At 47.4% G+C, this 15,745-nt stretch overlaps 1 protein-coding gene across 3 annotated transcripts in view; it reads right to left on the bottom strand.

Annotated features, from left to right (window-relative positions):
• The window catches only part of LOC137527945 (uncharacterized), a 270,389-nt gene that overhangs the window by 229,838 nt on the left and 24,806 nt on the right, over positions 1-15,745 (bottom strand). For 2 of the 3 annotated variants that reach the window (XM_068249064.1, XM_068249062.1), the window contains exon 2: positions 1,755-1,947. In XM_068249064.1, coding sequence (XP_068105165.1) covers positions 1,755-1,947 — 193 coding nt within the window. Of the gene's footprint in view, positions 1-1,754; positions 1,948-4,283; positions 4,386-15,745 lie in introns of those variants that run through there. The other variant, XM_068249063.1, reaches the window with a different exon arrangement.

The raw sequence follows: 15,745 nt of genomic DNA, 5'->3' as shown, positions 1-15,745 counted from the left end.
GAAATATTCTTATTAAATACTTTGTTCTTTACATCGTTGAATGTGCTGACAACAAAACCACACAAAAAATTATCGATTTAAATCAAATTTATCAACCCATGGAGGTCTGGATTTGGAGTCACACTCAAAATTAAAGTGGAAAAAAACACTACAGGCTGCTCCAACTTTGATGTAATCTCCTTAAAACAAGACAAAATGAGGCTCAGTAGTGTGTGTGGCCTCCACGTGCCTGTATGACCTCCCTACAATACCTGGGCATGCTCCTGATGAGGTTGTGGATGGTCTCCTGAGGGATCTCTTCCCAGACCTGGACTAACATCCACCAACTCCTGGACAGTCTGTAGTGCAACATGGCGTTGGTGGATGGAGCGGTACATGAATGATGTCCCAGATGTGCTCAAATGGATTCAGGTCTGGGGAATAGTCCATCCATAGCATCAATGCCTTTGTCTTGCAGGAACCGCTGACACACTCCAGACACATGAGGTCTAGCATTGTCTTTCTTTAGGAGGAACCCAGGGCCAACCGCACCAGCATTTGGTCTCTTAAGGGGTCTGAGGATCTCATCTCAGTACCTAATGGCAGTCAGGCTACCTCTGGCAAGTAAATGGAGAGTTGTGTGGCCCCCCAAAGAAATGCCACCCCACACCATTACTGACCCACTGCCAAATCAGTCATGCTGGAGGATGTTGCAGGCAGCAGAATGTTGTCTCCAGACTCTGTCACGTCTCTCACATGCTCAGTATGAACCTGCATTCATCTGTGAAGAGCACAGGGCGCCAGTGAAAAATGTTCCAATCTTGGTGTTCACTTCCCGTATATGCACTGCTATGGGAGCCATGGCGACTCACGCGGATCTGAGGTCTACTACAAGCAGGACAAGCGAGGCGGACTCGGTGAGCCTGTCTTGCTGCAGAAGGCGGACGACGCTTTTTATGAAGGTAAGTGGCAGCCGGGGAGGGAGGGGGCCAGGGGAACCTACCTCGCTAACCTATACTGGGGAAAGTATACAACCTATACTGGGGGCAACTATACTAACTACCTATACTGGGACAACTATACTACCTATACTGGGGCAACTATACTGGCTACCTATACTGGGGGCAACTATACCTAGCTACCCTATACACAGGGGACTTATACCTGGATACTTACCTGCCTATACTGAGGGTGAACATTTTCAGGTGCTGTGCGATCATTCCAAATAGGGGGGCGCAACTGCACAGCTTTTGTCTCAGGCAGTGAAACGTCTAGAACCAGCCCCAGTGAATTGGTTCCACTCCCCCTCAAAAAAGGCTGCCTACCATGCAGACACATAAAACCATTATAATGCTAATTTCACAAAACCTGATTTGTGGGAATCTGTGGGGATCGATTGGACTTTTGATAAAAACTCTTGCAAACCTGCCAGTGATGGATTTTCTCATCCAACGCTGCAGCGGGTAAATATATTGTATGGTGGTGCTCCTCTGCACTACTCTGCAGAAGGGGGGCAGAGGAGCAGGACCTTCCTGGTCACTCACAAGGGCCATAGTTACTGCCAATAATAACAGAGCTCTGTGTGGCAAATTACATTTTGTGATTGGAACTAGCTAAAATAGTGAGAAAAGGACATTTTTTCCACCTAAAAGTTACAACATTTGTATAAGCAGTTTAATTTTTATAGCATGTTTGCAAAAATTCCTAAAATAGCAAAAAGGAGATATTTCAAGTAAATTTCTGCTTAGCTGATTTTGAAGGTCATTCTAACTCACCAGCAGGCTGGTGGATCCCCAGTGCCGGTTACTGGGGGACAGCTGGAGCTGCTGGGAGTCGTAGGTCATCTTCTTATCTGGATAGCTGAGCAGGGAGAGCTGAACTGGGAAACTCTCTTCATATCCAACAGCCTCAACAGTGACCGCCTCCGGGACCCCCACCGTCCAGCTTCTGGGGCCCCGCACATGATACCTGGAGAGAAAGAAAATCATTTACCTGCTGATTCTAACCAGAGCCGGGACAAGGTCCTCCAGCACCCAAGGCTGAGACACCAAAGTGCACCCCTCAATCCTTCTTACCCCAGCCATCACACACTGATTGCTATTAATCTTAAAGAGGAACTTCAGTGAAAATAATGCAATAAAAAAGTGCTTCATTTTTACAATAACTATGTATAAATGATTTAGTCAGTGTTTGCCCATTGTAAAATCTTTTAAATCCCTGATTTACATTCTGACATTTATCACATGGTGACATTTTTACTGTTAGCAGGTGATGTAGCTGCTGCATGCTTTTTTGGCAGTTGGAAACAGCTGTAAACAGCTATTTCCCACAATGCAACAAGGTTCACAGACAGGAAACTGCCAGGAGTACCACGGTCCTCAGAGTTTCTTGTGGGAGGGGTTTCACCACAATATCAGTCATACAGCACCCCCTGATGGTCTGTTTGTGAAAAGGAATAGCTTTCTCATGTAAAAGGTGTTATCAGCTACTGATTGGGATAAAGTTCAATTCTTGGTCGGAGTTTCTCTTTAAGGTACGTCAGACGTGACAGACGTGTATTTGTACCTTTAGAGGCCGACCAGGGCCCCCAACTCCCCCAATACCTTAATCTCAAGTTATCTGGCTTGGAGTCACTGCCATGTATTCCCTGTTTTATTCCCTTATTTCTTTCTGATTCAAATAGAGGAATGAGTGAGTTGTGCACCCCCTTCTTCACTGCACCTTGAGGCTGGAGCCTCTCTAACCTCTGCCTTGGTTTTCAACACATTGGGTGTGATTCACAAAGCTTTTTAACCTGTTTTCATCTGTTTCCACCTTCTCTATGTTACATTTTAAGTTCCCAAAGAGCTTAAATAGTATAACCTTGTTATAGTAAACTCCAAGGCACTGGGAAAAGTGGTTTACTATATCAGAAGTTTACTATATCAGAAATTGTCCTAGAAATGGCCCAGCATGCCCTGGTGCATTCTCTGCTGCAAAGGATCAACTGTGTCCTCCCGAGCACTTGCACATTTGGTGGACTACAAGATTAAGTGTACCTTAGGGCTGCATAGCCATGCTGGACATATCACTGGTACTGTATCCAGGGCTCCCTAAAAGTTGCAGCCATCATTGAATAGAGGCAGCCACTCGCTACCTGTGAGTGGCTCCGATACCTCTGTGGGTGGGATTTGCAGCATGTGCATGAAGAGAGCAGCTGACCAGGGGTTTCACACTGACATATGACGCATGCACCGCCCACTGACACATGTTGCATGCTCCGCCCACTGAAATATGATGCATGCACCGCCCACTGACACATGATGCATGGACCGCCCACTGTTAACTATATCCAGAGTCAGCATCACGTAGGGGCCAAAAAACATATTTACTATAACAGAAGTTTTATTATATCCAGGTTTACTATACCAGGCGTTGCTCCCAGAACTGGGACAAGGTCCTTCAGCACCCAAGGCTGAGACACCAAAGTGCGCCCCTCCATCCCTCCCCCCAGCCGTCACACACTGATCGCTACTAGACTAAGAGGCGCCCCAGGGCCCCCAACCTCCCTAATACCTTAATCTCTAGTTATCTGACTTGCAGTCACTGCCATGTATCCCCTTTTCCTATTTCTTTCTGCTTCAAACACAATTGGGAATGACAACTGAATCAATTGTGCGCCCCCTCCTACACTGCGCCCTGAGGCTGGAGCCTCTCCAGCCTCTGCCTCGGCCCGGCCCTGGTTGCTCCCATAGACTTATAATGGAGATTGGGCGGGACATGGAGAGGTAGTTTACTACACCTGAATGTGTATATACCCAAGTTCATTATAACAAGATAATACTGTATAATTGAGGTAAGAAAAGTAATATTGAAATGAGATTAATCAGGAACAACTTACTCTGATTATTTTGCTTGTAAATGTGCTGAAAAATTTATACATTTATAAATAAGTTGAAAAATAAGTCATTTATGAGAAGTTTTGTGAATTAATTTGATTCCAATGTGCGGCTGATAGCTCTACAGGGATGGAGCGGCTGCCGGGACAGGTGAGATATTTCAAGGCAGAACTAACATGCTGAGGGCCATGGGGAGCAGTCAGAGGGAGGCCACCTGGGGGGTCTGGTGGTGCGGGGGGCCCTGGAGCGGTCAGTGCCCTGTGCCCTGGGGGAATTGCCCCCTTTGCCTCAATGGCAGTGCTGGCCCTCCACGCTAAACATATTTTCACTGTACATACAAAAATATGCATGTACAATGTACACACAATACACACAAGACATGGATACACACATGCAAGCATATGTACACACACACGTGTTACTTACATCTTCTCCTGACATTGGGCAATTCCACAGAGCAGGAAGATAAGAGCAGATTGTACAGCAATCATTGTAGAAGCTGATCAGGGATGGGGAGAGGAGAATAAACTGATCGCAATGCTGGACGGGGGTCAGCTTTATGTTGTGTGTTAGTCAGCAGTCTGGACTTTGTCTGTCTGAGATAAGAACTCTACACAGGTCAGAACATGCTGGTCATCCACCCCCTATACACTGATTACCTCCACCATCACTTTTTACCGTCTCTCCTTTTCATAGCACAGGTCATGCTACTTGATCTCCCCCAGGGCCGCCATCGGAATTTTTTGGGCCCCATACTGGACCCCCTCCCTCCCCTCTGCCCCCACAAGGCAAATCACAATCTTTGAAGGGCTGAACACACGTATCATCCATGTGTCTGCTTCACATGCCACCCCATGGCAGGAAGCGTTCTGTGCATGCTCAGCTCGTTACGACTGTAACTACACTTGCACACAATGCTGCCAGCTATGGGAGCACAATAAAGGAGGCATCCCGGGAACAGTGCATGCGCAATATCTCCATAGGACAGAACAGGCCACTAATCCTCTCTCCTGATACTCTCCATAGGACAGAACAGGCTGCTAGCCCTCTCTCCTCTACTCTCCATAGGACAGAACAGGCCACTAATCCCCTCTTCTCTACTCTCCATAGGACAGAACAGGCTGCTAGTCCTCTCTCCTCTACTCTCCATAGGACAGAACAGGCTGCTATCCCTCTCTCCTCTACTCTCCATAGGACAGAACAGGCTGCTAGTCCTCTCTCCTCTACTCTCCATAGGACAGAACAGGCTGCTAGTCCTCTCTCCTCTACTCTCCATAGGACAGAACAGGCCACTAATCCCCTCTTCTCTACTCTCCATAGGACAGAACAGGCTGCTATCCCTCTCTCCTCTACTCTCCATAGGACAGAACAGGCTGCTATCCCTCTCTCCTCTACTCTCCATAGGACAGAACAGGCTGCTAGTCCTCTCTCCTCTACTCTCCATAGGACAGAACAGGCTGCTAGTCCTCTCTCCTCTACTCTCCATAGGACAGAACAGGCTGCTAGTCCTCTCTCCTGTACCCTCCATAGGACAGAACAGGCTGCTAGTCCTCTCTACTCTCCATAGGACAGAACAGGCCAATAATCCTCTCTCCTCTACTCTCCATAGGACAGAACAGGCTGCTAGTCCTCTCTTCTCTACTCTCCATAGTACAGAACAGGCTGCTAGTCCTCTCACCTCTACTCTCCATAGGACAGAACAGGCTGCTAGCCCTCTCTCCTCTACTCTCCATAGGACAGAACAGGCTGCTAATCCTCTCTCCTCTACTCTCCATAGGACAGAACAGGCTGCTAGTCCTCTCTCCTCTACTCTCCATAGGACAGAACAGGCTGCTAGTCCTCTCTACTCTCCATAGGACAGAACAGGCCACTAATCCCCTCTTCTCTACTCCCCATAGGACAGAACAGGCCGCTAGTCCTCTCTCCTCTACTCTATAGGACAGAACAGGGCACTAATCCTCTCTTCTCGACTCTCCATAGGACAGAACAGGCTGCTAGTCCTCTCTCCTCTACTCTCCATAGGACAGAATAGGCCACTAATCCTCTCACCTCTAATCTCCATAGGACAGATTGCCCTTGACGTGCTAGACCTAGATTGGTTGTGTAGTCGTGCAAGCAATCAGAAAATGACATTTTTGTACTCTGTTAAACCAGAGATCTGTCCCCCTGTGAGCAAAGCATTCCCCTCACCCCTCAGGAATGTCGCACGTGGCCAGATTCCCTGCAGGGACCAGCTCATTCCCCCCACAGTCAAATGGCTCCATGAAAAGAGCCAGGAAGCGCCGACAAGGACAGATATGAATGCATGTGATGTATGGTTTCTTACCTATTATATGGAGACCATATATCGCACAGCTATAAAATTCATATAGTCTTATTCGTTAAAGTCTGCCCAACGCGCTGATATAACATTCATGGCAATATCTCGTCCAGTTATTGCGGTATGAATCTTCTCAGGAACCTGACCCGCTGCCTTAGCCATGTCTGATGTCATATTAATCTGTATTTTCTGACAATCAGGAATTTGCTATCCACCTGAATATGACATGTACCGTTTATGAGTTACGCCATTTTAGAAGTTTAAGCCTAAATCTCTCCCCAAGGACTTGAACTGTGGTTGGTTGGTAACTCAGAGGGGGACGGCATTGCCACACCCCCAAACCAGCTTCATCAAAAACACATGGCCGGCAGGCGGACCTCAGTCCTCCAAATTCCATCTGTATGAGAGCCTGTCTGCTGCCAGCCAGAGGACACATGGCTAGCGGCCATCTTGTTTGGACTTTGCTCTGATCTTCAACAAAAGAATTTTGCTGAAACTGAAACTGAACTTTACAAGTTTTCCCACAAAAGGACATCTTCCATGAACCTAAGTATTTTATCCTTTTCTTTTCATACTGCGTTATCTAATGTCTCAATAATTGTTGATTTTAATAATTTTCTGTATATATTAATTATTTATATTGCATGTAAATAAAGACTTTATCAAAGTCGTTTACTGTTCCGCTACACCTGCTATACAGCCATACACAGAAACTGAACTCAGGTCTCTGAGGAGTCGCTACTATTATTGATATCTAGACAGAATACAGCGTGTTTTAACCGTTTTATTTGCAGGATCAGTCAGTCAGTCGGTAGGGACCACTGGCCTATACCAGTGGTGGTGGCAGATATACCCTGAAATAGTGTGTAAGTTGTAATTACCGTAACCTCACAGGCTCCCTTCTGGTTTGTCTGCGGCCAACTCCCAACGGGTTCTGCGCATTGACTGCGACCACAGTTTGCACGATCTGTGCGCTAGAACCGTTTGGAAGGCATTTCGCATTCCAGCCACCAGGGCTCCTGTGACAGTGTTTGGCAGTGGTTGTGATCTGTGTTGTGCTAAAAGTATCTAAGATAGCGCTAGCGCTATTAAGAAACGAACTAATTTGTTGGTGTAGCTGGAATGCAATATATTTTTTACATATACAGAGAGACTGTGTAGCCAGTACCCATCCCCAAAAGTTTTGTTTTATTTGGCATGGAAATGTCCGGGAACTACAAGAACATGTGCCTGGCGGACCTGCAAAATCTTTGCCAAGCGAGAGGCATTGACATCGGCCGCAAGAAACAACAGGACCTGGTAACGGACTTGTTTCACTGGGATACCCAGCAACTGTGGGAGCCGGGTGTGTCCGCTGAAGTGGATGCCGGCCCATCTGACTCAAGTCGAAGGGAACCAGAGACTGAAGATCCTGAGCGTACAGAGGTTGAGCATCCTGCAGGCAATGCGGCAACAGTTACGCAGGAGACTGTCAGTGTGAACCCCAATCCCAGAGTTTATGAAAGTACTCGCCCGGAACCAGCCAGTACTGGAATGTCCTTTTGTGCTGACTCGGTAATGCAGCTGGCATTACAAAAGCTGATGGACACTGACCTGGACAAGTACCTGCAGTACATGGCGGAGCAAAAGCGAGAAGAGTGCCAGGCTGCAGAAACATGAGAGGAATGGGAGCTCCAATCTGCAGAACGCAAGGCTGCTGCCGTGGCTGCCGCGGGGCGGGAGGAATGGGAACTCCGACAGCATGAGGTAAACATGGAAAAAGTGCAACAGGCCAGCCGGAGTTCGCCGCCCAGCCTCCCTGCTAAAGGAGCATCACCCGTAAGTGCAAAATTTAAATTTGCTAATATTGAAAAAGACACTGACATTGACTTGTTTTTGCGGTCTTTTGAAAAAGCATGCCGTCAGTATCGTCTGTCCCAAGACCAGTGGGCCAGACATCTGACACCTTTGCTGCGCTACAAAGCGCTTGATGCCTTCGCAGAATTGCCTGCGGAGAAGGATAATGATTATGCTGCTATAAAAGACGCTATCATTACCAAATGCCAGCTGACGCCAGAAGCCTATCGCAAAAAGTTCAGGTCCTGGCAGAAAAAGTCTTCTGATTCTTACCGAGATGTGGTCAGCAGCTTGCTCACCACACTCCGCCAGTGGACTTTAGGCCTCACCAAAGGGTCTTATGATGTCCTGGAGGACTTGATAGTCCTAGAACAGTTTCTGAACATTTGCCCTGCTGATGTACGACAGTTTGTGCTTGAGCGCAAGCCTGCGTCAGCAACTGTCGCTGCAGACCTCGCTGAAACCTTTACAACTACCCGAGTGTCTGATACACGCAGAACTGCACCATCCAGCTGGAGGGGAGGTCAGCCCAATACTCTTGCAGACTCTCCTGCCCCTGTGAGCCGTCAGCCACAGAGGTCACCGAGCGCAGCTGCTGCGCCCAGGCCTGCAGCACCTGAGGGGGTCACCTGTCACTACTGCCGCCAGCCGGACACATGAAATTCGACTGTCCGGAGCGGAGGCAGACACCACCAGCACCTGGATCATCTGTATCACCTGTACCTCACCCACAGCAGAGGCAACCAGCCAGCGAACCACAGCCTGGATCATCAGATTTTGTTCTGTTTGCCCGCGGAAAGGAAATCCGCGACCGGACCGACCAGCAGCAGCCTGTTAGAGTGAACGACAAGGTTGTCACCAGATTTCGAGACACCGGAGCTGACATCACGTTAGTTCACTCACACCTTGTACCAAAGGAGAGCATCAGCTCCAGCCGATCCCTTGCCCTTACTGGAGTAGAGGCAGAGCAGGGACAAGGTCCTCCAGCACCCAAGGCTGAGACACCAAAGTGCGCCCCTCCATCTTTCCACCCCAGCCATCACACACTGATTGCTATTAGACTAAGAGGGCCACAGGGCCCACAACCTCCCCAACACCTTAATATCTAGTTATCTGGCGTGCAGTCACTGCTATGTATCCCCTTTTCTTATTTTTTTCTGCTTCGTACACAATTAGGAATGACAACTGAATGAATTGTGCGCCCCCTCCTACACTGCGCCCTGAGGCTGGAGCCTCTCCAGCCTATGCCTCGGCCCGGCCCTGAGTAGAGGGCAACCTTTTACACATAGCTCAAGCGAGAGTGAAGCTCGACTGGGGGGTTGGGGTTCAAGAAAGGGTTGTTGGGGTTGTGAAGGATCTCCCAGTCCCTGTGTTGCTGGGGACTGATTTGGGCAAGCTTGTGTCCTACTACGAACCTGCCACAACCGCCTTTTCGCTCATGGAAGGAGACGGACTCTCCGCCCACCACCAGGTACTTTACACACTTGGGGGGGGGGCACCAGGGGGAGGTGGGTTGAATGTGCCCAGTTCAAGGGTACCGGGTTCAATAGTACTGTATAAAAATAAGGTATGCACGCCCACAAATCAAGCAAAAGCTAAGCAAAAAGCCAATCATGCACCTGGGTGCTAGGTATGGTAAGCTCACAAGCTCACTGCATGTATTCTCTATAAGGACTTTTCCACTGCAGTTCCGGGATCTGTTTGTGTTAACACCACAGCTGTTTATCGTTTTGGCATCCCCAGCATCACTTTGCTCTTTGTTTGCTATATATACTGCTGTACATGATTGAAACGCTGATGGTGTTTAAGATACTGCTGTGATGTAACACTATTGACAGAGTGTATATTCTGTATGTCTCAGCTTGTGCGATATTGTCTGTATATGAGATTTTTCACTTTTTGATATATATTTAATACAAAGATTTTTTGCAACTCAATTTTGGTGTGCGGGTTATAATATATTCTTATACCGGGTTCAATAGTGCCTGCTTCAAAGGCACCTGAGTTTGATGCACAAACTGTCTGTCGTGATGATGTAACTGTACCTGAGTTTAATGTACAACCTGTCTGTAATGAAAATGTGTCTATACCTGTCAATGTCATGAATGCAGGTGTCAATGATGTAAAGAATGTTGATTATTGTAATGACAATGATGTGCCTGTACTAGCAGTCACCCAGGGTGCTGCCAGAATTGTGGGCTCAGCACTGAACTCCTCGTTCAGTACAGACCCCAGCAAAGAGACCTTTCAGCCGCTGACTTCATGTGTCATTGGCCAGCTGGTTGAAACTGACAGCGCTGTACTCACAGCAGCACTACGAAGTGACCCAAGCCTGGAGGCACTCAGGCAGCAAGCCTCTGAGTCCCTCGCAGACGGGGCCACTTTCAAGGTGTACTGGGAGGGTGGGAGACTGTACAGTGGGTCTGTACAGCCCCCTACCGGTAAGCCGCAGGCGAATACCAAATGGCTTGTGGTCCCGAGTGCGTTCAGGGGACATGTGCTGAAATCCGCACATGCTAATCCTCTGACAGGGCACTCAGGTGTCCGCAAGACACTTGCCTGTATTCGGAGACAGTTTTATTGGCCCAGGATGAACAGGGATGTAGCAAACTACTGCAAAGCATGTGCCGTCTGTCAGGAGCTGGGAAGGTCCAGGGATTCCCGCGAGGTTCCCTTAGGTCCACAGCCACTTAGCAGGAAACCCTGTGTGGGCTGGCTGTTGACCTACCCAACCTACTGCCCATTGTCAGCAGTCCTGGCAGACGCCGCGTCCGAACACAGTGGCGCAAATGCCCTGTCCATGGTCCATGTCGGGTCAAGCCTGAGGGTAGCGGACAACGACCTGTCCAGGTGAACTGAGCCGCAGGCTCTAATGGGTTTTCCCGCCGTACCGGCAGCTCGAGACCCATCAGCCAGGTTAACCGACACCAAAACGCAGATGGGCTGTCCCGGTGTCAGGGGGAACTAGACCCAACAGCACCAATGGCTGCTACGGAGGATGTCTTGGTGACACCCCCCTACACAGCATTAGGAGGGGGAGGTGTCACGGAACAGCCATGAGAAACGAGAACGCAATCGCAATCGGTTTATTAATGCAGATTGCCATTGACGTGCTAGACCTAGATTGGTTGTGTAGTCGTGCAAGCGATCAGAAAATGACATTTTTGTATTCTGTTAAACCAGAGATCTGTCCCCCTGTGAGCAAAGCATTCCCCTCACCCCTCAGGAATGTCGCACGTGGCCAGATTCCCTGCAGGGACCAGCTCATTCCCCCCACAGTCAAATGGCTCCATGAAAAGAGCCAGGAAGCTGGCTCCCCAGGGGGGCCCTGAGAAGCCAGCCAGGGAGGCACCGACAAGGACAGATATGAATGCATGTGATGTATGGTTTCTTACCTATTATTTGGAGACCGTATATCGCACAGCTATAAAACTCATATAGTCTTATTCGTTAAAGTCTGCCCAACGCGCTGATATAACATTCATGGCAATATCTTGTCCAGTTATTGCGGTATGAATCTTCTCAGGAACCTGACCCGCTGCCTTAGCCATGTCTGATGTCATATTAATCGGTATTTTCTGACAATCAGGAATCTGCTATCCACCTAAATATGACATGTACCGTTTATGAGTTACGGCATTTTAGAAGCCTAAATCTCTCCCCAAGGACTTGAACTGTGGTTGGTTGGTAACCAGTGGCGGCGCCAGAGGGGTGCTTGGGGGTGCTCAAGCACCCCCTAAATTTGTCCAAGCACCCCCAAAGCACCCCCTGGCGTGAACTGACTTCAGGCGTCTAAGAGACGCCGAGTCAGTTCACAGCGGCAGCCCGGAGCAGCAGGCAGGGCTACGGTAAGATGGCCGCCCGAAGCCCTGCTCTGCAGACTTGGAGTCTGCAGTGCAGGGCTTCGGGCGGCCATTTTCCCATAGCCCTGCTTGCCGGGTAATGCAAGCTGCTGCAGGAAGGAAGAGGATCGTGGGAGCTGAGCTGCGCGCCACAAGGAGGTCGGGGGAGGAGGAGGTCGGAACAGGAGATCTTCTGACTAGGTGAGTAAATGGGTTTTTCTTTTCTTTTTCAGGTGGTGCTGCTGATTGGGGTCAGAACTGCTGAGCATTGTATATATTGGGGTCAGAACTACTGAGCATTGTACATATTGGAATCAGATCTGCGGAGCATTGTGCATATTGGGGTCAGAACTGCGGAGCATTGTGCATATTGGGGTCAGAACTGCGGAGCATTGTGCATATTGGGGTCAGATCTGCGGAGCATTGTGCATATTGGGGTCAGATCTGCGGAGCATTGTGCATATTGTGGTCAGAACTGCGGAGCATTGTGCATATTGGGGTCAGAACTGCGGAGCATTGTGCATATTGGGGTCAGAACTGCGGAGCATTGTGCATATTGGGGTCAGATCTGCGTAGCATTGTGCATATTGTGGTCAGATCTGCGGAGCATTGTGCATATTGGGGTCAGAACTGCGGAGCATTGTGCATATATTGGGGTCAGAACTGAGGAGCATTGTGCATATTGTGGTCATATCTGCGGAGCATTGTGCATATTGGGGTCAGATCTGCTGAGGATTGTACATATTGTGGTCATCTCTGATAAGGATTGTGCATATTGGGGTCATATCTGATAACGGTTGTGCATATTGGGGTCATATCTGATAACGGTTGTGCATATTGGGGTCATATCTGATAACGGTTGTGCATATTGGGGTCATATCTGATAACGGTTTTGCATATTGGGGTCATATCTGATAACGATTGTGCATATTGGGGTCATATCTGATAACGATTGTGCATATTGGGGTCATTGAACGTGTTTTTTGTTCAAATATGGCAGTAGGAGAACAGAGGCGCCAGCAGGATAAAAGTGGATAAAAACTTTAAAATTTGCTTGGAGGAAGTGGTGGACTTACCTCCATAAAGCAGACACGAAAGACTGTCTTTATAATAGTAATCACATTTATTATATGGTACCTTTATGGAGGTAAGTCCACCACTTCCTCCAAGCAAATTTTAAAGTTTTTATCCACTTTTATCCTGCTGGCGCCTCTGTTCTCCTACTGCTATACCGTGTCCACCCCTGGTGGAGGGGTGATCTACCCCTTTTTCTCATCTACAGAGAGCGACTTCTTAATCCTGAGTGAGGACAGGTCTAATCTCCTCACCTGCTTATACAGTGGTTGCCTGTGTGGTAACCCACGTTTGTGAGTATATTCTTCTCACTGATTTGCCTTACTTCACTTATGTTTTGACATACTACACTATATTGGGCTCTCGGTTTCTCTATATTTTATATTTGTTCAAATATGCTCACATTACGTGTATTTTCTTGAGAAAACCTGCACAATTATGTGAATTTTCTGGGGAAAGGGTCACCAAAACTTGGGCTCTCTGTCTTTGCGTTGCACTTTTAAAGGGAACCCGAGGTGAGAATAATATTGAGGCTGCCATATTTATCTCCTTTTAAGTAATACCAGCTGCCTGGCTGCCATGTTGGTCCTCTGCCTCTAATTCTTTCAACCATAGACCCTGAACAAGCATGCAGCAGGTCAGGGGTTTCTGACAATATTGTCAGAACTGACAAGGTTAGCTGCATGCTTGTTTCTGGTATAATTCAGTTCACTACTGCAGCCAATAGATCAGCAGGGCTGCCAGGCAACTAGAATTGTTTAAAAGGAAATAAATATGGCAGCCACCATATCACTCTCACCCTGGGTTCACTTTAAATTACAGTTAGCCCCGCCCTCATCCGTCATGACCACGCCCATTTTTTAGCGCCCCGCAGGTTGTAGCCACACCCATTTTTTGGGTCGTCAGCTCCCCCGGAAATTGCTCCAGCACCTGCATAGCACCCCCTAAAAAAAATTCCTGGAGCCACCACTGTTGGTAACTCAGAGGGGGACGGCATTGCCACAGCTTCATCAAAAGCACATGGCCGGCAGGCGGACCTCAGTCCTCCAAATTCCATCTGTATGAGAGCCTGTCTGCTGCCAGCCAGAGGACACATGGCTAGCGGCCATCTTGTTTGGACTTTGCTCTGATCTTCAACAAAAGAATTTTGCTGAAACTGAACATTACAAGTTTTCCCACAAAAGGACATCTTCCATGAACCTAAGTATTTTATCCTTTTCTTTTCATACTGCGTTATCTAATGTCTCAATAATTGTTGATTTTAATAATTTTCTGTATATATTAATTATTTATATTGCACGTAAATAAAGACTTTATCAAAGTCGTTTACTGTTCCGCTACACCTGCTATACAGCCATACACAGAAACTGAACTCAGGTCTCTGAGGAGTCGCTACTATTATTGATATCTAGACAGAATACAGCGCGTTTTATTTGCAGGATCAGTCAGTCGGTAGGGACCACTGGCCCATACCAGTGGTGGTGGCAGATATACCCTGAAATAGTGTGTAAGTTGTAATTACCGTAACCTCACAGGCTCCCTTCTGGTTTGTCTGCGGCCAACTCTCAACGGTTTCTGCGCATTGACTGCGACCACAGTTTGCACGATCTGTGCGCTGGAACCGTTTGGAAGGCATTTCGCGTTCCAGCCACCAGGGCTCCTGTGACAAGCGCCTACTCATATTATCAATATAAGACTGATTAAGTGAAACACACACAGGAGGAGCGCTCCATCAGATGTGATCTGAAGTGAACAGTCTGATGTGTTATTTTTGTGCTGGAATTAACTGAGGCATCTTTTATCATTGTGCATGAGTGCAGTATTTATTTGTGTACTAGATCTCTAAGACATAAGAGAAACTGGGGCCAGACAGGTGATGTGTATAGAGACAGAGAATGTGTATAATGAAGTGTATTTGTGTCATTGTCAAAATAGGAAACTGTGTGAATCACCAGACTAGTTGTGTATTCAGGCAGCCTGTATGGCTGACACCTGTGAATAGACATGGAAGGTTGTCAACATATTTGATAGGAAGGAGCAAATTACATGATTTCCTGGGAAGATTGCTTGCATCACCTGGAGATACATTTCAGCCTATAAATGGTCAGCTCCGAGATCCAGTTAGTGTAATCTTCTGGAGGTGGTACACAACAAGGGTTACCCTGATCTAACCAATATCACATCCGTTCCCACCAGAAAAATATGCATCTTCTTTTATTTTTACAAGCAAACTAGCTGAAGACCCGACATTGCCGGTGTATGTACAGTGGGGTGCGAAAGTTTGGGCAACCTTGTTAATTGTCATGATTTTCCTGTATAAATCGTTGGTTGTTATGATAAAACATGTCAGTTAAATATATCATATACGAGACACACACAGTGACATTTGAGAAGTGAAATGCAGTTTCTTGGATTTACGGAACGTGTGCAATAATTGTTTAAATAAAATTAGGCAGGTGCATAAATTTGGGCACTGTTGTCATTTTATTGATTCCAACACCTTTAGAACTAATTATTGGAACTCAAGTTGGCTTGGTAAGCTCAGTGACCCCTGGCCTACATACACAGGTGAATCCAATTATGAAAAAGAGTATTTAAGGGGGTCAATTGTAAGTTTCCCTCCTCTTTTATTTTTCTCTGAAGAGTAGCAATATGGGGGTCTCAAAACAACTCTCAAATGACCTGAAGACAAAGATTGTTCACCATCATGGTTTAGGGGAAGGATACAGAAAGCTGTCTCAGAGATTTCAGCTGTCTGTTTCCACAGTTAGGAACATATTGATGAAATGGGAGACCTCAGGCTCAGTTCAAGTTAA

The sequence above is a fragment of the Hyperolius riggenbachi genome, chromosome 8, assembly GCF_040937935.1.
Source record: "Hyperolius riggenbachi isolate aHypRig1 chromosome 8, aHypRig1.pri, whole genome shotgun sequence".
In the NCBI taxonomy this organism is placed as follows: Eukaryota; Metazoa; Chordata; class Amphibia; order Anura; family Hyperoliidae; genus Hyperolius; species Hyperolius riggenbachi.
This window is presented reverse-complemented; position numbering and strand designations above follow the sequence as displayed.